This window comes from Trachurus trachurus (assembly GCF_905171665.1).
Source record: "Trachurus trachurus genome assembly, chromosome: 22".
In the NCBI taxonomy this organism is placed as follows: domain Eukaryota; kingdom Metazoa; phylum Chordata; class Actinopteri; order Carangiformes; family Carangidae; genus Trachurus; species Trachurus trachurus.
The window spans coordinates 17,050,890-17,073,354 of NC_139907.1; the positions used below are offsets into that span (position 1 = coordinate 17,050,890).

A 22,465-nucleotide genomic window follows, 5' to 3' on the forward strand; every position below is an offset into this window, starting at 1 on the left:
CTTTGTTGATTTTCCGATTTAAGAAAAAAGAAAAAGAGTAGGGGACATAAAAGGCCAAACTGTGTTGTTGCCCTTACAGTAGGTCAGTGTTGAGGTTCTTACAGTAGTTGCAGTAAATGTATTGGAATGCATAGAGCCACGGCTTGGCAGCGCCTAAAAAAGTACTGGATAAGAGGCCAGTAGACTTGTGCTATCTCATCTGAACTCCTTTGTCTTACAGTGCTTAGATAGCTCCCAGTCCAAGCCCATTTACAGAGAAATTAGGCTCACTGGTGAGCACTGCTATCAGTGTGACCATTCATCATGCTATTCTCATAGTCTAGTGTGGGGAAGGTAACGTCTCTCAGGGTCGCATGACCACATACTGAGGCACCAGAGAGAATGTCTGAATCAAGAATAATCGCACACTATGCATCACAGTGGCCCTTTGATTGATATGTTTTGGCTTAATCTCTCATTGTCAGTGAGATAAACATGGGCACGCACAGCTTGAATGAGCCTTTCGTCCCCCAACGTAACTGCTGCTCTACCTAAGTGCATCCACTGAGACCCATTCTGATCAAGGCAACTGGAGGGAGAAAACGTTCACTCAGCCCTGCGAGCTCCCATAGGCCAGCTGGCAGCCAATGAGTGACAACAGCAAACACAGTCCTTGATGAGATAACACAGTCCAGTTTGAAAATCTAGAAAACTACAGAACCAGAGAGTTAACATAAGGCGCAAGAGGCTGAATGAACATGGATAAAATGCTGACTGAGGTTTGAAACAAGAGAAAAGGCAAAGTCTGGGAGCGCAATAACATTAGCTTATTGCTTTTTCTTTTTTAGTCTTTATTTTTTCCCTTAAAAGGATATTTGTACACACCACATAATCATATAAATACACTATACAATGCAATATAAAATATTTTTCATAAAAGCAATATGTTCAGGGTTTGCTTGGGTATGCTTAAGATACCTGCACCATATGAAAAATAATGACTCAAAACAAAACAATAAAAAAGGCACTTCCAGGTGTTGTTGACTCTTGAGTAGGTGATGTCCGCTGTCTTGCCTTTTGGGCAACAACATTTGTGCTCACGTTTCATTTCTCTGTCAATAAAACCATGTCCTGGACAACGAGGCACTGTAGTTAGGTGGGTAAGATCTCCTCTGTTTTCATGCAGATTCACTTCCTTCTCGTCTCTGTCTCTGGTTGTTCTTCATTCCAGTGATAACTATAAACTGGCTGCTACATTTCCTCATCCTTCTTCTTTTCACTTCCTCATTTCTCCACCTCAACTTTCTTTTGTCCTCAGACTTCAACTTCACGCAGTCCCTCCTGGGTGCCAGATGTCGGCATGCTGATGTCAAAGCAGGTAACCATCATGACACGGGACTTGCATAGGTTGACACAGAACTCCAGCTCCTCTGTGGCCTGTGCCAAGGCCTCTAGGTACTCCGGAGACTCTTTATCCAAATTCTGGTCCACCTCAACTGTTGTAAAGGAAAATTAACGTTTGGTTAAATGGTTTGTCTCCAAAGATCTTGGATCTTACATTCACAGCTTTACATTTACAACATTTCTGTAGTTACTTACACTCTCCCATCCACTTGCTGGGGTCCATCATCAACCGGGTCTTGGTATCTTCCAGCTCCTCCATCAACACCTCGTGCTTTGCTCTCAGTTCTCTCACTTGCTGTTGCCTTCTCTCCAGCAGTTTCAGCTTACTGTTAAAATACAGCAGGCCCTGAGAGAACAAGGGGAGAATATAAAAGTCAAAAAAGTTCTTGCACATTAATGCATCAATGCTATCTAATGTTTTATTAGCCTGGTCCCAAAGAGTGCATTCTTACTGTACATTACATTCAAAATAATACGAAAGAAGCCAGAAAAAAACGTATATAAATAAGTAATTAAAAAAAAAAAGTCTAAAAGGGTTGGGTTTAACTGCAAATATGTAAATCTTCCTGAATCTTCCAGGTTTTTAATGAAATGAAATAAGTTTTCTCCATTGTCATTGTTGTAGTCATGCAGCTATTGTGGATATAGTTTGTGCCACTCACATAATTAAAGCTCATTCACTATGAAGAATTAACTTACCTTGTCAACATCCTGGAATGGTTGCTGAAGACAAGATAAAAAAAAAAGTTAGTATGCTGAACAAGACAGATTATTATCTGAACATCATATAATCTCAGTCAGCACACAATATGTAAATACACCACATACACAGGATATTGATGCACATGCACAAAATCCCAGTGGTACTTTTGAAATAGTGAGGGAAAGTCATGGAAAAGCAATTCATTTCTTGTCATTCAGACAGCAATAGTTGGGAGAGAGAAATTACAAAGCTTTTTTTCCTTTAATAATTGAAAGTAAATCAAAAGACTATCTAACTGATTTAGTATCTTCTCTTCACAAATCCCTGTCTGTCTGCGCTGAACTTGTGGGAGCAGTTAATGATCCACAGGAGAGGAGCCGGCTATAAAAAGCGATCAGGCAGCCAGTGATGAGTGCGAGCGCTGAGCTGATTTGGGATGGTGTTGGGCACCGCTGCATACATCACACACTCTTTGACCAGTCTTTTCATTACGTCTTCTTTCCCGTTCTTTCTCAGACCCTACATCACCACCTCTATCGTCAGCAGTAAGATGAGTCATCACTCATATCTAAACCAATTAGCCCTCGCCAGTAATTGCCTCCTGAACTCTTGACATTCCTGAGGAGAGCTGCCAAAATACCAGGCTCTGGGAATCTAGGCACAGACATTTAAACTCCGGGATTTGCCACTGAGCTTATTGAAGGTCAGACGTCTGAGACATATTATTCCTGTCTTGTTCTTTAAAAAGAAACTGGGAAGAAGTGAGCCAAGACATTCCCACAACATAAGTCAATGTGGCACATCTTGAGAATGTATGGCATCACTGTCGCACATGCCAAATATTATTAGCAAGTAGGATTGACAAGACCTCGACCCAGACGTTGTATTATCAAAAACGAGTCCAGCAAAACAAACCACCATGTCCAACAAAGTGACCCTCCACTCACCTCTGTGGTTTCCTCCTGACGCCGCCTCTGGAGCCGTTCCACATCATCGATCTCGTACACCTTGATCTCAAAGGGCTCCTTCAGCGGTCCAGACATAGGAGGCAAGTCCACCCACTGACCTGCCGTACTCGCCTTCTTCCCCAGGGAAGAGGTGTCTGGCAGCGGTGCCGGGATCAGACGTCTTCTCTGGAAGCCTACAAAGCCGGAGAGGTACCGGTTACAGTGATGACATACAATAAAAGTATTTGCTAGACTCTGTGAGTAAATATGTATGAGTCTCACTCTGAGATGTAAAGTGATGCAAGGCTTTACGCAGGCCAGCCAAGATGTGGTGATCGCATATTTATAAGGGTGTCCTGAGTTACTATTCTGTACATCCACAGCCATGGTCTCACCCTTGTGAATTCAAATGGTTAAATATACAAGACTGCAAAAACCTGAAGCAGGTCACTACCGCTCATTCTCAATCCATCTTAGTTGATCGGCACACAGTGTGAAGCCGTGTTGCTTCGAACATTCATTATTATTTTTCCATACGTGTATGTATAATGCATGGTGCTGATTCAGGAGGACATAAAATCAAATGAAACACCAATTTGTGAAGGTAATAAGAATGGATTCATTGGGAACCCCTGCATGGATAATTTCCTGGGAGAGATCATTCATTTCCGAAGTTATTTCAATCGTGTACTTCCACGAGAAAGGACTGTCTGACTGTGCTATCGCATTACTATTACTATTACCAGTGTGATATATTCATCATTAGACCTATACCTGCACTGCTATATGTAAAACCGTCCAATCAAAATTACTTTCTCACCATTTGTTCTCTTCTTGGGATACTTGGAGCTCCTCGTTCTGCCTGTAGTCGACATGCCGCTCTCGCTCATGGAGTCGTGGGCAGAGGATGCGCTGCCTGTGGCTTCGCTGTCACGGATCATGCTTTCATATCCGCTGCTGCCACCGCTGTGGTAAAACAGAGCTGTGCGGCCCATAGCTGGAGGAAGCTCCCCACTCAACACGCTGCTGTTGTCGCTGCCATGGCCGCTGCTGTAGCGTTGCGGCCGCCTGGGTGCTGTGATTTTGCTGTACGGAGAGGGCAGCATGGCGATGGGAGATTTGTCATCACTCACATTCACCCCGCTGTCATTCCCGCTGTCTGAATCTCCTGAACCTCTCATGTGTTTGCCTGAAATGTTGCCCGTTGCCAGTTCGCTCACGCGGCTGTTTGCGGCCCTCATGGCCTGCTTTGTGCCCATTATCGTTCCTCGCCCGGGTTTACTGCTAACAGCAGCGGCGGTCCGAGGAGCTGACGTCCGTCCTGATGGAGGGAGGTTGGCGTTGGTATTTCTGGTCACAGGGGAAGCCAAAGATTTGGTGGAGGAGCTCAGGCCTTTTGAATTGTTTGCTGACAGTGAGCGTGCTTTGCTCCCATTGACTGTTCCTAATGTTCTGGGATTCACAGACGCCTTTACCTGACCAGGTTTGCTAATATTTCCTCCACTTGGGGATGACGGGCAGGTAGCTATAGGAGAGCTAGATGAATTAGGAACGCCTAATCTGGGAATTGACCTGCTGGATTTGCTACCACTGCTCCCTAAACTTGCTCCACTGTTCTCTCGACTGAGTGCAGTTCTGGAGCCCGATAAGGACAGGCTCTCACACCTTTCCAGTGACATTTGACTGCCGTAATGCTGCCCAGCCTCTCCTCTTTGACCTCTGGCCTTTAGACTAGAGGTAAGTTTGGACGTGAGACTGGAGGTTTTGAAACTGGTCGAGTCTGCTCGGTGACGTACCTCAAGCTCATCCTCTGATACAGCTGCCCTTGCTCCCGAAGCCCTTCCTGTCTCCCCATACTGTGACTTTAAGGCACTTTGGGGTAGCAGGGTCTTAGTCTTATGATCAAGACTGGATTTTCTCACTGGAGGAGGAGGAGGCGAGATGCAACCAGGTCTAGGCAGATTACTAGCTTTCTGTGAGTTAGCCTTGCTGTTTTTCCCCAGAGAGGAGAACTTAAGGCTTGTGGTAGATGCAATTATATCTTGGGCTCCTTTGTATTCTGTGGAGGAATGAATGACGGGCACTGTTCCCAGGGTGGTGGCACCTCGTCTCAGTTGAGGCATTTTGCTGGGTGGATTCTTACTGGCTGACTTCTCGCAGCCGTCGACCACCCTCTGGGATGAGGTAGACCCCTGCACCTTGGGTGGGCGAGGTACACTGTTGCTGTTGTTGGGGGTTTTGCTGGAAGGTATGCCACTGGGAGGATTTCTGAGAAATCTGCTGGTGCTGCTGGAGTCAGAAAACTGAGGTTCTGAGTGGTTGTCACTGCGCTGCCAAGGATCCTCCTGCTTTCCCTCTTGCCTTGGTGGCTCTCTGCTGCTGCTGCTGCTGCTACTGCTACTACTGTGAGAGATGGATGAGGTAGGTTTAATCTTCCTGGGAAGACTGGAGTGAACGATGGAGGGGCCCTGTGGGAGTTGGGAGGAACTAAGTGAGTGAGCTTTAGTTATTTTAGAGGCGAATCTGAGGGAGCCTTTGGCTGATTCTGGAGATGGCGGGCACTTTGTCAAGGATAGTTTACTTGAGGCAGCACTATCGCTGTCTAGTTCGGAAAAACTAAATCCACTGTCGTTGAGGGAGTTCTTGGCATCTCTAGGAGAAGATACACAGTGGAACATGTCCAGTGAGTCAAAGTAAAAAGTGGCCTCTGGTCCCATGTGTTTAGCCTGAGGAAGAAAGACGTCTGTAGAATGAGCTCCTTCACTCTCCAAGGTGCAGACACTGACCTCGCTAAGCCAAGAGCTGATAGACGAACCCCTGCTGTCCATACACGCTCCCTCCTGGAGGGGCGTGACCACTGCAATGTTCACCTCAGATCCTCCCACAGCCGACGTGTAGGCGTCAAATTCATCATTGATGCTGCTGATGATGCTGACGGGTCGGGAACCCGAGGCCAGCGCCTGAAGGGAGCAGTCACTGTTGAAGCTGATGATGCTGGATGGCCGACCCTGATCTACAATGCTGCCTATCGACAGCTCCTCCACCACAGTGAACACCAGCTCATCCTCCCCATTCAGCTCCACGGGCTGCTGCAAGGTGACAGTGGCTCTAAGGATGTCCCGATCCAGACACCTCTCCCTCAGGTTGGAGCGCACCTGACACACCTCCACTGGGCCTCGGAGCAGAGGGGACGTGCAGAGATCCCTCCTCTTCACAGCCTGGTGGCTCATTCCCACTGGTGGCATCCTGGTGCTGGATCTTTCTTCATTATCTGTATTTTCTCTCTGTTGTGAGGGAGGTGGGGCCGGCTTTGGCAAGGCTTTCTTGTTGAAGTAGACCTTCTCCCTCACCACAGGCTCAGAGTTTGATGTTGCAGCCGTAGCTTGTTTGTTTGTATTAACCCAGCTTTCAGAAACCAAGGCCTTCTCCCCATCCGCACTAGTCCTGCATACAATTTGGACATTCTCTGGTGGTGCATTTTCTGCAGCTATGCCTTGACTTGTGGCAGTATCCAGTTTAGATTTACTGTTTGGACTGCAAGATGGTTGTGTGGGGACAGATTTAGGAGACTGTTTGGGTGAGGTGCCCTCTTGGTTGTGAGAAACGTTTGCTACGGTCTTTGGTGAAACAGAGCCTTGGCTCTCCATAGATTTGTCAGTCTTGGGGCTCGCCTGGCTTCGCTTGCCTTCTCCAACAAAGGCAGTGGGTTCTTCACTACCGTCTATACACTCCAGCCTCTCCTGCAGCTCTGCAAATGTGTTGCATTTAAAGAACTGATCTCTGTCCAGAGGGCCATCTCTTGTAGACCTCTTCCTGTTCAGGGAGGGGATGATTGGGACAAAGGCAGGTGGGCCTTCGTTGTCACTAAGTTCCCTGTCTGAGATTGCAGTTCCCCCGGGGCCAACGTAAATGACAGTGTCACAGGACTGTTCACTACTGGAGGAGTAGTCTGGGTCACTGAGCAGAGAGGGCAGCTCTGGGTCCAGGGCCACTGTCCGAGGATGGAAGGGCCTGAGGTGTGGTGGCCGGCGAATCCTCCCTTCCTCACAGGAGCTCTCCCCTCCAGATGAGCTGGATGCGTACTGCAAGATAGAATTAAAGAAGACATTAGTCTCACGATCTCATTAAGTGATGACAGTAATGTGATTATATCTCCTTAAAATATTAATGTAACAATCCCGTCATTTTACAAAGCTATTTTAACGCTTATAATTTATAGTCCATTCATTTATTAGCACTATCATTGTGAAATAAATTGTAGGAGCATGAAATTACCAGTCGATATTTATCTAAAGGTTAAAAGTGCACATCAATAATCACACAGAAATTAATGTCAATAATATGAATGGCTATATGTGGACTGCATTGTAATCATGCCTGGGTCCAATACCAAATAAATACATGCTGCCATTCCACCTAATTATCTGGAGCATATATTTCCCTAATCCGAGGGTATGCATTACGCACTTCCTTAGGCAGTAGTATTGATTACATGATAATGTGTTGGGAGCTGAGGAAATACTAGCTCGGAGTTACCGCACTAATAATCCTTCATTTGCAGAGGCAGACACACATTAATTTGGTTAACAGCTCCAAAATTACAGGAGGAAGAAAAATTTAGGGACTGAAGTTGCAGCACGAAACATGATGAATATAATCTAAATTGCACAAGCAGATTAGGAATGTAATTGCTATAATAGCAACACCTTAAAATGATGTTAAACAACAATTACACTGCATTTATCATTTAAAAACAATAAACAACACAGAATAGAGCACAGTTAATGCAGGAATCCTTATCCCTGTATTAGTATTTCATTCACTTGTTTACCAGTTAATTACTGCATATGTTTATCCAAATTTATCAGTATTAATTGCTACACCAGCATATACCTTAGACTTCTTCTTCCTCATGCGGTGGATGCGGGAGGCCAGCTGGATAGTGGTGAGTGAGTCAGCGTAGTTGGCGGGGGAATCAGAGATGTGGGCGATCATGGTGGTTCTGCAGTTGATGTTGCCAAGGGACTCCCTCAACAACATAGTCAGTTTGCTGTCCCTACAGGATGCATTTACATTGCTGTTAGCAAACAGCACAGTAATATTTCATAATGACAATGAAGGTAGCTGACTGGATTCCAGGAGGAGCCATTTTGAATTCTCTCGGCTCAGAAATACTCTCCAGTGACAAGTCATTAATCTCTTCATACCTGAACAACCACAACATAATCTTGTGCAACACCAGTGAAAGTTTTTATATGAGTTTAACTAAACAACACTAAAAAAAATGTCACACAGCAAACCTGAAAGGGCTGACACGACACATGCAGCTACTTGCCTGAAACAATTACTTATAGTTCACAGGAGCTGAAACACAGTAAAAGAGACTGTAAAACTAATGGTGGTTTTCTTACCTGTAAGGTACATGTTTCGCTCCATTTGCCAAAGCCATGATGACATTTCCCAGTGCGTTTAGCGATAGACACATGCCTCCCCCTCCATCTCTGCTTTTACTCAGCACCTTTTCACAGCTTCCCAGGTCGATGAGGTGCAGCCTGCTCCGTCCGCCTGACACTGTGCCAACGACATGAAGAAGAGCCAGGTGAGCAAAGAGCAGACACTCCCTATCCCAAGTCAGCTCTTTGCACACACACTGCCATGATGGCAGGAGTGGCACAGCTCAGACCAGACTAGACTGGTGGCTGTCAACGCAGTTTGATTTATTCATAATTAAGATTCCCACGCTGAAATGATTCAAATTGAAACCAGACTGTCAAACTCCCTCCAGATGCGTAACTCATAGCAACAAAGAGGGCTCCACTGGTTATACACATTAAAACGAAAGAATCCGCTGACAATCAGAAACACATATGCGGTGCCCTCCTAATGATTTAAAATGCAGCTGGAGCGATTTGGCTGTCACCGCAAAAAATCACAGGGTTACATATTGTTATGTGGGTGATTGATGTAATTGCTCCAGCAGCGGCAAAACATTAAACTCTTGTCAGTGAGGCTTCAAAAATGAATTCACTCTTGACCAAAGTATAAAACTTGCACACAAAATAATTTCTGTCTTGTGGAGGCCAGAACCAATTCATCCATAAAGATTAGCCAAGTTGATGCTTCATTCAAACTTATGGTGCAAATTTCTGCCATCTATCTAATTCTAACAAAACCATCTTGTGGTTATTCAGTGTGAAAGACAGGTCGTCTTTGCATAGATATAATTATAAAGAGAGGCGCAAAAATGTGTGGTGGCAACTTGTCGGTTCACCACGATAGAGTTGGAGATGTAGTAATGGATCAGTACTAACTTCCTCCCTTGCCACTCTTCTCCATGCGGTATTGGTAAATATGCAGTGTGAACAGCATGTGTGAGTTGCGCCGGTCTTCCTCATCTGCATTAGGTTTGCTGGTGCTGCGTGCGGCGATGGCTGCGTCCAGGAAGAAGGCGGCTTTCTCAGCTGTCGGCGCCCGAAGCTCACTCTGATTCTGAAGCTGCAGGAGGGGGAGAAAGAGAGAGAGAGAGCAGGGTTAGGGTGAACGAAGGAGACCACATAGGTCTTAAAGAACGAGGGCAGATGTGAAAAGGATACCGGGGAGGAGAGGAAAGAGAAAGAGAGGGGAGCCAGTTAATTGGACCCCAGCACATTTCTTGCACATTAGATTTGGTCTCGGGGGCAATTAAAACAGCAGATATGCACTCATAGGGAGGGGGATTAGGAGAGGTAATGGTGGAGCAGGAGGCAGGGGCACTTCCCTTGCCATGGATGTGATGATGGTGCTGGTGGGATACAGAAAGAGAGGAGGGGATAGGAGGCGGTAGAAGAGAGAGAGAAGGCGGGGGGCATCATGAAGGGAGCCCACGCATGGCTTCTGAGAGGAAGAGCATGAAGGAGCCTCACAGAACTGCACTGCCTTTGAAGTCAGAGTCCATACAGATCCCCCCCAAAAAACAACATCTGACAGCAACACCTGTGAGTGCCTTCAAACCTACGGTCCTCCACCATCCCCCAATAATACTTCTATTGTGCTGTAGAGGGCCTGCACTAACACACGCGTAATAGATGCTGATGGATGCTGACAGGAGAGTCAATACAAAGGTAAGAAGAAAGCCATCAATACCACAGATGGGTTGGGTGGAAATATAAAGCAAGGATTTCAGAGGCAGATAGGATAGAGGGAGACTGACTAGAAAGTCCTGGGAGATAAAAACACACACACACACATGCACTCACAAGAAAAAGTCAAACACATTCGGTAGAGGAAGAGGTAGATCATATACAGACAAAGATCAATACCGAGACAGACTAATACTTTATAACCTGCAGGGAGAATAAAGGGATCAGTGAACAAAGAGAAAGAGCTGGAATGCGTCTAACCTGAGTGCCACAGATGGGATCCTCTCTCAGGTGGATACCCGGGGACTGGCCTTCCTGCAGGCTGCCTGTTGACACCTCAGACAGCAGGTCTTTCAGCTCCTCGTCTTTCCCAAAGATTTCCACCGCAGACACTCGGACAGAGAAGCGCGTGCCCATCTTCTCCTTGCGCTCATTGATGAGCTTGAAGAGCCAGGAAATGGCACAGGGCACAATGCCTAGGCTCTGAGTGGAGCTGTCTTTGCCAATCATGGTGTATGTCTTGCCTGAGGATATGTGAAAGAGAGAGAGAGGGGGATGGAAAATGGAAATATTGCCTTGTGTCTGGAAGCCACTGGCTCACTATATGTTCAAAACTAAAATTATTTCTTTAATCAAGCTGCCGGGACTGGGCAGAAAGGTGACAAAGAACTAGACACCGAGAGTGGATATTTTCTGAGGGTTATTGTGTTAAACAAGTGCTGATGAAAAAAATTAATAAAGGCTGAAGTGAGGCTTCGGAGGTAATATCCACTACATGTCAAATAAAAATCAAACACTAATCCAAGGAGCTATTCCAGAAGCAGTGATTCTGAGGTGAATTATAACAGCGGCATGAGGAGAGCAGGCCCTTCAGCCTAAGAGCACTGGCCAGGCCAATTACTAAGATTTTAATTACAGACTGAGCCCTAAAGCATGGATGCAGCACTTTACCCCTCAACCCCCCTCACCCCAGATTCACTACCCGTTCCTTTCCTCCAATCTCCCATTCCTTGACTCACCCCAGTGCACCGCTAAGCCAATTGTGGACATCAAGTGTAGCTAACAAAGAGCAATGAGAGTTTTCTTTAGCTAACAAAGACTCATGTCTAATCTCTTGCCAGTGGAGGAGCTTACCGAGCCTGACTTGGCCAAAGCAGAAGATGCAGCCGTCTGCACCATTCACCACAGACTGGATGACCTCGGCTACTGTCCCTGAGCACACCTCCGCCTGTGAAAAACACACAGAGACAGCCGCTCTCACAGTCAATTTACAATTCACCCACCTCCAAGAAATACTGTAAAACAGGCATAAACAAAACCAATAAATCTGAACTGATAACATATAAACCAAACAGTTATGTGGCATTTGATGACACCAAATCACATTAATGATTTCAGCATTTCTGTATCACTTGGGATTGTGTGCGTTTGTGCGTCCGTGTTGGTGTTCGTGTGTGCTGCAACGTGTGGCTCATTTTTTTGCAATCTGTTTCAGCATGGGTCCTCTGGGGCAAGGCTTCTGAAGCAGAGGCCCTTCCCCATACATCACATAGCAAACAAGGCCTCTAACAGCAGAACAGCTTGCTGTTACCGTTAGCCACCAGCAGTGCCGTCCCAGCGGCACAATCTAGCAGCTTGGCCTCAGCGCTGCAGCAGCAACGTCTAGGCCTCAGCTATCAACAGATTACTTAGGGACAATACTGACTCAAAGTAGGTGGTACGGTAGAAGATCTGAGGCTCTCACCACTATGGAAACACCATCCCACACAGTGATGACAACCTCCTAGCTATTTAGAGCTTATGGCACCGTGGGGAAATGCATCAAATATTTGACCTCAAGTTTGTTTTGTTTTGTTTTGCAGTGGCCGACATTGAGCTGGGCATTCCTTTAAAAAAATGTGTTGTTGGTTTAAAGCTGTGAAAAGAGCAGGACTGGTGTTCTCCTAAGTTACCATGGAGTAAACATATATCTGACCTCTGTCTTTGATCTTAGTGGGTATGCCTGCTGTGTGCTGCAGAGGGCTGAGGTTAGATATAGCTGTTCTATGAAAGGAGAGGTTACATATAACTGGAGTGGATTCAAATCATTCCCCAGAGGACTTAGAGGGCCCAGCTGTTTGGCCCACACTGGTATGAATGCCCTTTGACCCAAGACAGGCATTTTTCTTTAAGCCCCTGGCCACACCCTGCCAGCATGAAGACGTCCCTTTGCCCTTGAGAGGCTGAACCCCACAAACATACACACAGTAAGTAGGTAAAGTTTATATCTACTGTATAGCACTTTTCACAAAAGGGGTTCACAAAGGGCTTCACAGTAAAATCAGAAAAGAGCAAAGACACACAGTTAAAAACAGGTAGCCTACATAAGAACACAAGGTTGTCATAAAAACAGCTCCTTACTTGTGAGGCATCCTGGGTAAAAACAGCATCAAAGGCAAATATCTTTGGGACTGCCACAGTCGCAGATCTCCTGTGTCCTGAACTGGAGTGCGGGCTGGACGCGGGGTCGTAGAGGGTCAGCTGCTTCTTCCTACTGTCCACTTTCAAAAAAGACTGAGACTCCGAGGAGTCTGCAGCCTCCAGCGACGGACAGATACGCATCATGACTTTCACCTAAATTTAAAAAGTAAGAAATGAGGAAAAAAAAGAGGAAGCAGGTGGATGAGAAAGTCAGATAGTATAAAACATGAAATAAAACAGTGCTGAAAAATGTGCAGACAGATCCAGCAGAGAGATGTAAGACTGCATTGTTCAGGTTTAGCACAGACAGTAAAAATCACATCTAATCCTAACATCTTTTATTTACAGTGAACTGACAAAGGGAAGAGGAGAAATGTTCTGTAGGTATTCTGATTATAGGTTAGGATCCTCACATAGAGCACGGCTCGGCATTGTGCATTAACATCACGTCCACTATGTCAGAGTTGATGGACACTGAGAGTTACCATGGCAACACTTCGGTCTCACATTGACTGGTGAACTCAACGGGTCAACATAATGTTGAACGATGTCAGTGAGAGGTAGCAGAGGTAGGTATTGAAAGTCATAGCAGAAAATGGTGGAAATTAATGTGTGTGAAGCTCCACGCTGGGGGATTATCCCTCCAGTGGGTTGTTTTTCTGGACCGGCCGCCGCTCACCAGCATGGGAGTGCAGGAGCATATGGCCCCCCTCCTTCTTATCCCACCTACTCACTCTTCCTCCTTCTCCTCTATTGCCCGGAAAAACTGGCAGCTTCACATTAAGGAGCTTGAGACTCGCCCTGTTGCATTCTGGGGGCCTGACATTCATAAAAGTGGGCTTACAGTCTTCACTCATTCCACAGGTTATGGTACAGTTCATGATGCCCACATGGAAGACTAAATAGGATGACAGCTTATACTGTAGTTTATCCAGAGGTGTTGATATGAAGCTCTGACAAGTCCACTCACGTCTGATGTTATTGCCGTGGTTACAGAAGTGAAGTCATTCTGTATGTAAGCCGTGTACGGTGGCACCTCGCAGGAACAATAGTAATTTCAGCATTTCCTGCCTCTGCCTCTGCCCGGCTGCACAGTATCACTGTGTGTGGTTTGTGTGGGTGTGGCTGCGCCTGTGCGTGTCAGCGGCGGTATGACACCTCCATTTACAAGCACCTTCTTTTGAAATTCTGACAACTATATATTGCTTTACAATCTGATGATCAGATATACACCACCTTTTTTTTCCCGTGGAGACACTGTGGAAATATATCTGTGACTGACAGGGGACATAAACGGCTCTGGGGATATGTATAGCAGTCTTTGGAGTCCCTGTCAACTCCCTGAGTGTTTAGTGTTACAACTAGCATTACATCAACTGAACAGTCTCTATATCCTGCAGTATATATGATAGGAAACTCGATCCAGGACCATTTCAAAGCCCCTTGAAAAAGTACCCATGATGCCTCTCAGGCATTGAAATAAAACCCTTAAAATACAGCTAACTCCCTTCCCTTTTTGACAGATGACTGTTTTGCTCAGCCTGGGACTCTCTTCTGTCCTCACCCCCACACAAAAGGACCATTCTTCCCCTGACTAGTATATAAATATTGCTGCAGATCCAGGCTCCAGCACTCTGAAACAATGTCACTGGAAATTCCTTTCTTTCAGTGAATGAATTCATCCTGGATTCCTCAGGCCAAGTGCAAACTCTCTTTATACTCCGCAGGGGGCAGTTATCCTGACTGACGTGTGCATATGTCGAGTAAATTGCATTTGCTATGACATTTAAACTGGGCTTCCACGTTTGACTGCTGGGTCTCTGTCTACCAGACAGAGGCTACCAGGAGAGCTAATGTCTCAGTTTTATTTATGTTGGCAGAGATCAGATACTGGGGGCCACAGAGGATTGGCTACAGTATTTTCACACCTCAGACTCCGTGCTAATGGCCCCTGTTTCCCTGTCCCTTGATCCCCCACAAAATCCATTAGTGTGGCTTGGCATTCCTCCATCCACTCAACTGTCTTTGCTCGAAGAGCCACGTCTAGGTCAAAAGTGGAGAAGTGGAAGTGACCCACATACAGGTTGATGGAAACAAGACAGTCTTGTTTCCATCAAGTCTTGTAGAATTGACTGATTTGAATTAATATGAAACAGACACGGGGAAAGTCAAAACCATGCAAGCTGCTGAAAATGTGCAAATGTAATTCCACAGGCAAGAGCCTGGGTGAGAGAAAGTGAGAGAACTGACTGATGTGTTTGATTTACAATAAGAAAACCTGAATATCTGGCCCGATTGGCTTGGAGCGATATCATAAATCTTGATTTCTCCTTTAAAATCCTGCCAATGTTGCTGCGCAGATGCACAGTATAACTCAGGTGTGGGCTTGAGGAGGCTTGTTAATAACACAGGTTTTTTTTTTACGAAGTCTCCGTGTCAATGGGAGATTTACAATATGTGGCAAAATCTCCAACCGTCTGGATACCTGGCAACAAAAGCGAGCACTTCCTATCCAGGTGGGATCTAATCTTGTTAGGGGACTTCTTCTGCTTTATAAATACAGGACGCCAGCTCTGACAAACAATACCCAATAAACCACAAAGGAAGAGGGATGTGTTTATACAGCTTTGTTTAATGACTGTCCTATTGCTGCCAGCCTGACTTTCATCAGCGCACACGGTACCTAAAATGGAATTAGAAATCCCGCTGTTAACGTGACCGCAGATTTGTGAATTATAGCTTTTACTGACTCTGTGTTCAAAGGGAGGAATGCTGGTCTCACAAACTGAGTGAATTCATGACATTCCAACAGGCTTATCTGGCTGCATCTGCATGGACCGGACCAGACGGCACGCTGCCTCTGGACCAGCGTGCCGCCACTCTGCATTCTCCCTTTCAAATAAGGGTCTGTCTGTGTCTGTATCTGTATCTGTATGTGTACGTGTGTGTGTGTGTGTGTGTGTGTGTGTGTGTGTGTGTGTGTGTGTGTGTGTGTGTGTGTGTGTGTGTGTGTGTGGGGGTGTGGGGGTGTGGCAGAGGTTATGGTGGTTTACACATAGCAGAGTCTGTATGTATCTGTTATCTGCATTAACTGTACTTTAAGGAGGAGGGGTGGGGGGGGGGTATTCCGCTACAGGTCTTTGTGTACATGTGTGTCTGCTCTTACCTTTCCCATCCCTGGATTCTCTTTCACTTTGGACACGGCTCGGAGCAGGCATGGCGGGGCGGGCGGCGGCGAGACCTGCAGGATGCCGCTGAAGTTGGTGGGGTAGATGGAGGGCTCCTGTAGGTGGAGCAGCGAGGGCTGGTGCTTCTTCCGCTTGGAGGACAGGTTCAGCTTCTGAGCTGCCCTGAAAGACAGAAAAAAAAAAGAAACAGATTGAAGCTAACCTTAGAAAGCGACCATAGGAAGTTCATAAACAAATCACTTCTTGTTAAGGTGATGCTCCCTTCCAGAGACGCACCTGACCAAAAGGCTTATCGATTTTAAAAGTCTAATGTGACATTTTTTCAGGGTGTGCTGCAAAGCCTTTAGAAATCACACACAGAAACGGTAACATAAAAGGTCACTCAGCTCCTTTTAGTCTGCCAAAGTAAACAAAGTCAGTGGGAGAGCTACACTATGCCACCACTCCCACCCTTTCTCCACTCTAAAAATGCTTTACTTCCAACGCCCAGCGGCCCAACTCATACTCCCCTGCCAAGAAAGATAATGCTCCATCCCTCCACTTCATCTTGAGCTCTCTCACACCTTTATTTTTTTTATACAGAAACTGCAAATCCACGAGATAAAAAAAAAAAAAAAAACTCACAAAGACTATTTGGCTGTCAGGGACCACACATACAAGCTGCTAAAGCTGGAAGCAAATACCCAAACAAAATCATGTCTGGTTTTAATGTTCACCCATTACTGAAGTCAAAGCTGGAGCCTGTACACCATGTTTGGAGTTTTGATCATTTACATCATTCATTAGATGAGCTGACCAGCATCATTAGTTCAGATGAAGGTAGATAAACCCAGCGGTCTCCTCTCCTCTCCTCTACTTAAACGGTATCTTCAGAGACAAATGTCTGTCTGAGCAGTTCTGTCGCGCTGGCACCTAACAGAACCCGGTGTTGTAACTGAATCCAGCTTTTTGACAGTCCTCTAATTAAAATCCACTCTCACCCTGGCCTCGTGTCTCCCAGACACGGCACCGAGGAGACGCAGATTGACCCGAGAGCCAACTGAGTCAGGCACATGCTCTCTCCTATCTGTCTAAAGTCCTGCCACTAAAAGGGCAGCACCAATATCTCTGCCTGGCCTGAAGGGAATCTGGCCAGACGTAGAGTGGTTCCAGGTATGGCATTGCCCTGGATCAGCTAACACAAGTACCTCAGCTGGAAATTCAAGGTCAGGGGAGGAAAGTAATACCCCAAGGAAATTCAATGCACTGAAATGGTTTTTACTCAAGCAGTGGGATTTCAGAGAAACGCAGGGCAAGACAAAGAAGCGGTTGTCAACATGAAGGAAAGAGTGGCATGAAAGAAAATTGGAGTGAGAGATTAAAAGATGAAAATTCTGCAGAGCAAGGGCATTTTTTGGAGAAGTCAAAGAAAAGCAGAACATGTGAAAGAGTGGGTGCTGAGGAGAACAGATCCCTGTGTGTCCTATGGTGAGCAGCCCGAGCTCATTAGACCTGCACCGGGCTCCTCCGGACAGGACTGGGTGGGCCGCTGCCAAAACCACAGCACCCCCCCCCCTCCTCCACTCCCCTCTTCTAAAGTGACAACCCCCACCCTTCATCTCCTCAGCAGTCCCCTCTCCACTGTACGCCCCCCTGCAGCGACAGCCCAAGAGCACAATCAGGGAACACACTGCCGGCTGATGGAATAATTATTGCATCCAAGGAGGCTACAGGAGAAGGTTCTCCCCAGGGAGCTGCCTATGTGTGATAGCATGCGAGACGGATCATGTGACGGGGGGGGAAAAAAAGAGAGATGGAATAGATGAATGTGAGATGGAGAGAAGGAAAGGGGAAACTACACCAGAGTACACGTGGCTGTGTGCGACTATGTGTGTGTGTGTGTGTGTATGCGCATTTATGAGAGGTATCCGCAGCACATTCATTCAAGATAAATGCACCCTGTCTCTGTCTGTGTCTCTCACTCCCACTCTCTCACCCCCATCCTGTCTCTACAGAGATAAATCAGGCATCAGGAGTCAACAAAAGACACCATATAGGGAAGAAAAAAGAGAGGCAGGTAAGAGCTCTGCGCTGATTTCATATAATTATATTGACCAGTGAAGAGTGCGCACAAGTCAGTGCTGGAGCTGGTAACCTTGAGATTGTATTCATGCTGCACAATGATGATTGGTGCACATGTGTTCTTCAGTAGAGGCTGAGGGAAAAAAAGGATGATATCACGCTTTTTTTCTCCTCACCACGACCCCATGTACACGGGGAAATTAATTGCTTGTCACTATCTCTCCCTCCCTCCTTCTCCTTCCTCCTGTCGCTGCGTTCCCCAACTATATGATCAGTCAATGGAAAACAGGCAGCGAGGAGAGGCTCAGATTTCTTCAACAACAACAGCTTGTCCACCTGTTCACTCCCCATCTCCATGCTAATGAAGCTGTTTCCCTACACAGCTCGCAAATACTCAAAAGGAGGAGGAGCGGTGCATCTACTGTAGCAAAAGTAGGGGGGGCTCTGATGTGAGTCAGTTTTTAAGTTTTCACAAAATATTCACATGCTGTGTCTGATCTGTGGAGCTCTTTACAAACTAAACCAGAGGTTCACTTAAAAACATGCACCAGGAAGAAGAAAGAATGCTGCAGTGGTGTTGTACTTACAGCTCTTTCCAATCCATTATCTAGTTTACGGTCATAGTCAAAAAAGAGACAACTGATAGAGTTCAACTTTGCGGTTCATGTCTGTGTTGGCACTGCTGCTCTCCATTACTTGCACATTCGACACGCCGGCACAGTCGCAGAGAGAGCGGCGGTGGCGCGAGGCGGGGCTGCTCACTAGTTGGGGCACAGGGGTCCTCTTTGCTCCGATCACAATCATCGAGGTTCCACTTGATTTCACAGAGGTTTGTAAGAAGCAGGAGGGGCGGGGGGAGGAGGAGGAGGACGAGGACGAGGAGGAGGAGGCGTGGGCGTCATAGTAACCAAGTGGAACAAGCAAGCGCCAGGTGGGGTTAGGGTGGAGGTGGGCAGGGAGGATGGTTACCCTGCAGGAGAGGCAGTAGATTCACAGCGAGGGGGTGGTGGTGGTGGTGGTGGTGGTGAGGGGGGGGGTTGCAGTTCGTCCAGAGAGCTTCTCAGAGGGTCAGGATGAGACGGAGCACCTCCCCTGTTCATGCACCACTAAAGTACCTCTAACTCTTTCCATGCCTCCTGCAAGTAAAGTTCCGCTCAGCAATGCATAAACCCTGCAACAGCTTCCTCTCCAACTCAGTTTTCCACTCCTTCCCTCGCACGCGATTCTGCGTTCATCCCACCGGCTGCAGGATTTTCTTTCATTCAGTTAATCCACTGTGGTGTGTCTGCTGTGAGTGGCTGCAGGTCCTGATGCCCAGGTCCTTCCCAGAGTCTCTGCTGCTGCCGCTGCTGCTCACAGGCAGGAGGAGGAGGAGGGGGAGAGAATCAGCACGCCTCACTGGGCTGGAAGATTTCCTTGGGTGGCTGAGAATGAGGAGAAATTCCTACTCCGGTTCCGCCTCTCAGTCCTTCTCCTGCTATCGGTGAAATGCTGGCAGCTGTCCTGCCGTGTTTCTCTCGCTCTCTCTCTCGTTCTCTCTTTCCCTCTCCCTCACACACACACACCTCCCTCCTCTCTCCCTCTCTCACTCTCTCTCTCTCTTTCTTTCCTCAGCCCAGCCCCTTTTCCCTCCGACTGCCAGACGAGGTGTCAGCGCTCGATTGCTGGCTGCTTGCGGCGCAATTTGCGAGTACTCTCTTTCTCTCCCTACCCACACACACACACACACGCACACACACCCTCATTCACTCTCTGTCTGCACACACACATGCACGCACGCACACACAAACACGTATGCACCCCACCACACGTCACATGAATACTTAATGCATACAGGAGCCCTCTCTTCTTTTAGGGTCCCACACTTCAAACAGATTTGGTTAGTATGCCTACAGTGCATGCATGCATGAGCACGAGTGTGTGTATGTGCGTTTCTGTGTTTGTGTGAGCAGTGAGTGTACAGTACACTCGTGAACATTTGTATTTTCTTTTGCCTTTGTTGAAGGATGTAATTAGCCAGATGAATGAGAGTGTTATTAATCATAAGGACTGACACACAGATAAGGAAGGATATACTTAAGAGCAGAAAGATGGATTGCCTGAATGAGCAATGCTCTGACTCGATTGGAAAACTACGAGAGATTAAAAAAAAAAAAGAAAGAAAGAGTGCGAGCAAAGAAGAGAGCAAGGGAGAGGACACGCAATGAATAGATGACATCTGAGAAAAAGCTGATCTACGCTGGCCAGTGAGAGAGAGAGTGCAGTCAGTCAATGGTCAAGGGTAAAAAAGGGGAATGAAAGCATGTGAGTGGGCAAGCGCCGGGGTGAGAGTACCCTGTATTCCCTGGGCTGCCAATTTACCAGTAAGCCCTCTCAGCCCCCCGACCAGCCAGACTTGTTTGAAAGGCGGCTGCTTTTGGCTGCAGAGAGCCTACTACAACATATCGGCAGACAGAGTGGGTGTTAGAGTTGCCAGATGAAAGTGCATCCAGCACAAACACACACCAAGCCCTCCCTGCCTCTCTCCTTCTGACACAGTGCCCTGTGTGTGAACTCTGTACGATTAAATTTGGAGGCAGAGGAGAGAAAAAAAGAAAAGAAAAATAAAAACCCACCCCTGCCGATCTATTTGGAGAGCAGACTATAGTAATGAAGCAGTTTGATATATCACATAACCTTTCTCTTCCTCCCTGCCACAGCACGCTTACCTCTGCTTTTCTGCAGTGTGTCCAAAATTAATTTGCCTGAGGTGGGCTTATTCTAAAGAGCGTTGAGTCGTCTCCTGAAGCTTTTTCTCCTACCACTGAATCCTTCTGAATCTCTGACAGCCAGCAGTCATGCAGGCAACACTAATGTGGACACTGGTCTCTGCAGACAGTGCTACCAGTCATTAGTCTCATGCCTATTGCTGCTATACCTTCAGTTCGGTTTCAGGTGTTATATATCAAAATGATGTAATAATAGGGAACAGGCACAGTTGGAACTGTCCTGATAGCCGCTCAGCTCCATCACTGTCTCCTTTTGAACAGACCTCAGAGACAGATAATGACTGTAATATATATAAATGAGCCAAAGCAAGACAAATGTAAAATCAAGCACCGTTTGAAATAAAAAGGTCTCCTGGCTCCTTTTGTTCAGGAGAGGACATCTACAGTTCGTCCTCACCTACACAGGGGGTGACAGTGAGAGAGGAGGAGGAGGAGGCGAGCAGGTCATTGACTGGAGAACAGAGAGAGAGAGAGAGTGCAGAAGCTGCGTTTTCCTGCTGCTCTCATAGCTTCACTCTGGCCTGCTGTCAATAATCGCTCCATCCTTCTTTTCAAGCTTTGTCAAATTAACAAGAGAAATTCCTCTGCCCCAGAGAATCATTAGCTGGTGCACCCATTAGGTTGTTTGTGCAAATTTGTCTCTGTTCTTCAAGCCAGCTATACAGCTCTTTAGGTATAGCCCCCTTTTCTCTGGCTAATTACCATGTTGGCTGCATTTACTATCCTTGACATTTCCTTTCTGTGATTCTCCTTTTTTTCCCCCCTCCGCAGACAAGATAAGGCTGCTCTGGCCATTCATGCAGGGATCAGATCACTGGCTCTGATATCAGACTGCTTTATCCCCCCCACCGTGAGTCTACCTTGCACTGCTGCTGATTAGCAGGCCAGCACAGCTCTTCATGAATGGAGATGGGGATACTGGGCTGCAGCCAGCCTCAACATCTTGTGGTAATAATGACTCCAGCACAATGAGTCAGGCTCGCTCGCTGCTGGAGACTCCTGGACTCAGAAGTTAACAGACATTTGTGAGATGTTTTTTAGAGGTGTATGTGTATGGAGTCTTGTTTTTGTGCATTGGGGACCCTGTCAAAGTCAAAATGCCATATCAGCAGATTGTTGTGATTGATCGGTCTGGATTTGTGTTGGTCTATCAGGTGAGGTGCTATGTTTTTGAGTCAAAAGGTAATCAATGGGAACCTCCCCAGAGCTAAAATCACTACACACTGTCTTATTGATGGGCTGCCCTTGACACGATCAAACACTGCTGTGCCCCAAAGGTGTGGGGGGAAAAATATAAATCTACCAACTGAGCTCGAATGCAGGAGAAAGACAGACTTAGATCAGTAAAAGCAACAGCAGCATGGGCTAATGCGCAGACAGCCATGGCTACCTTGTTTGCTCTTTGCTAAATTTGGGTTGTGGATTAAAACAGATTTTCAGTCCCGCGGCTGGCACTCCATGTTCTGCGGGCCCGGGTCACTCGCAGTCTGACCCGGCCGCCGCTAAGCTTCGGCGGTGATTAAGCGACAATGACATCAGTCCGTGAAAAAAAAACACATTCATATGGTGCACAGGCAAGAGGAGATGATATCATACTCTGCCAACCAGTCCTGGCAGAGAGAGGGCCCACCCACACGAGATTTACGAGTGAGGTCAGGATGCTGATCATTAAGTATGAGGCAGATTCCCCCCGCACCATAAAACGCCTGTTCTCAGAGTCAACCACTGTGGGTGTCAGCATCCCCCAGATGTATGGCTGCTCATGTATAAATGTATGCATTGCCCCTGTACTAAAAGCTGAGGGGGTCACACAGGGTGGGCTCTCAAAATAACCAAA

General features: G+C 46.7%; 1 protein-coding gene across 3 annotated transcripts in view; it reads right to left on the minus strand.

Moving 5' to 3' along the window:
• Window positions 1–580: 580 nt before the first annotated feature.
• Window positions 581–22,465, minus strand: part of kif26ab (kinesin family member 26Ab) — a 65,059-nt gene continuing 43,174 nt past the window's right edge. For 2 of the 3 annotated variants that reach the window (XM_083998739.1, XM_083998741.1), the window contains 12 exons: window positions 15,778–15,961; window positions 12,552–12,764; window positions 11,286–11,379; window positions 10,413–10,675; window positions 9,345–9,528; window positions 8,445–8,604; window positions 7,927–8,089; window positions 3,854–7,115; window positions 3,034–3,227; window positions 2,083–2,106; window positions 1,579–1,729; window positions 581–1,475 (listed from right to left, as the gene is read on the minus strand). In XM_083998739.1, the coding sequence (XP_083854865.1) occupies window positions 1,294–1,475; window positions 1,579–1,729; window positions 2,083–2,106; window positions 3,034–3,227; window positions 3,854–7,115; window positions 7,927–8,089; window positions 8,445–8,604; window positions 9,345–9,528; window positions 10,413–10,675; window positions 11,286–11,379; window positions 12,552–12,764; window positions 15,778–15,961 (5,074 nt within the window). In that variant the 3' untranslated portion in view covers window positions 581–1,293. The remainder of the gene's footprint in view (window positions 1,476–1,578; window positions 1,730–2,082; window positions 2,107–3,033; window positions 3,228–3,853; window positions 7,116–7,926; window positions 8,090–8,444; window positions 8,605–9,344; window positions 9,529–10,412; window positions 10,676–11,285; window positions 11,380–12,551; window positions 12,765–15,777; window positions 15,962–22,465) is intronic. The other variant, XM_083998740.1, reaches the window with a different exon arrangement.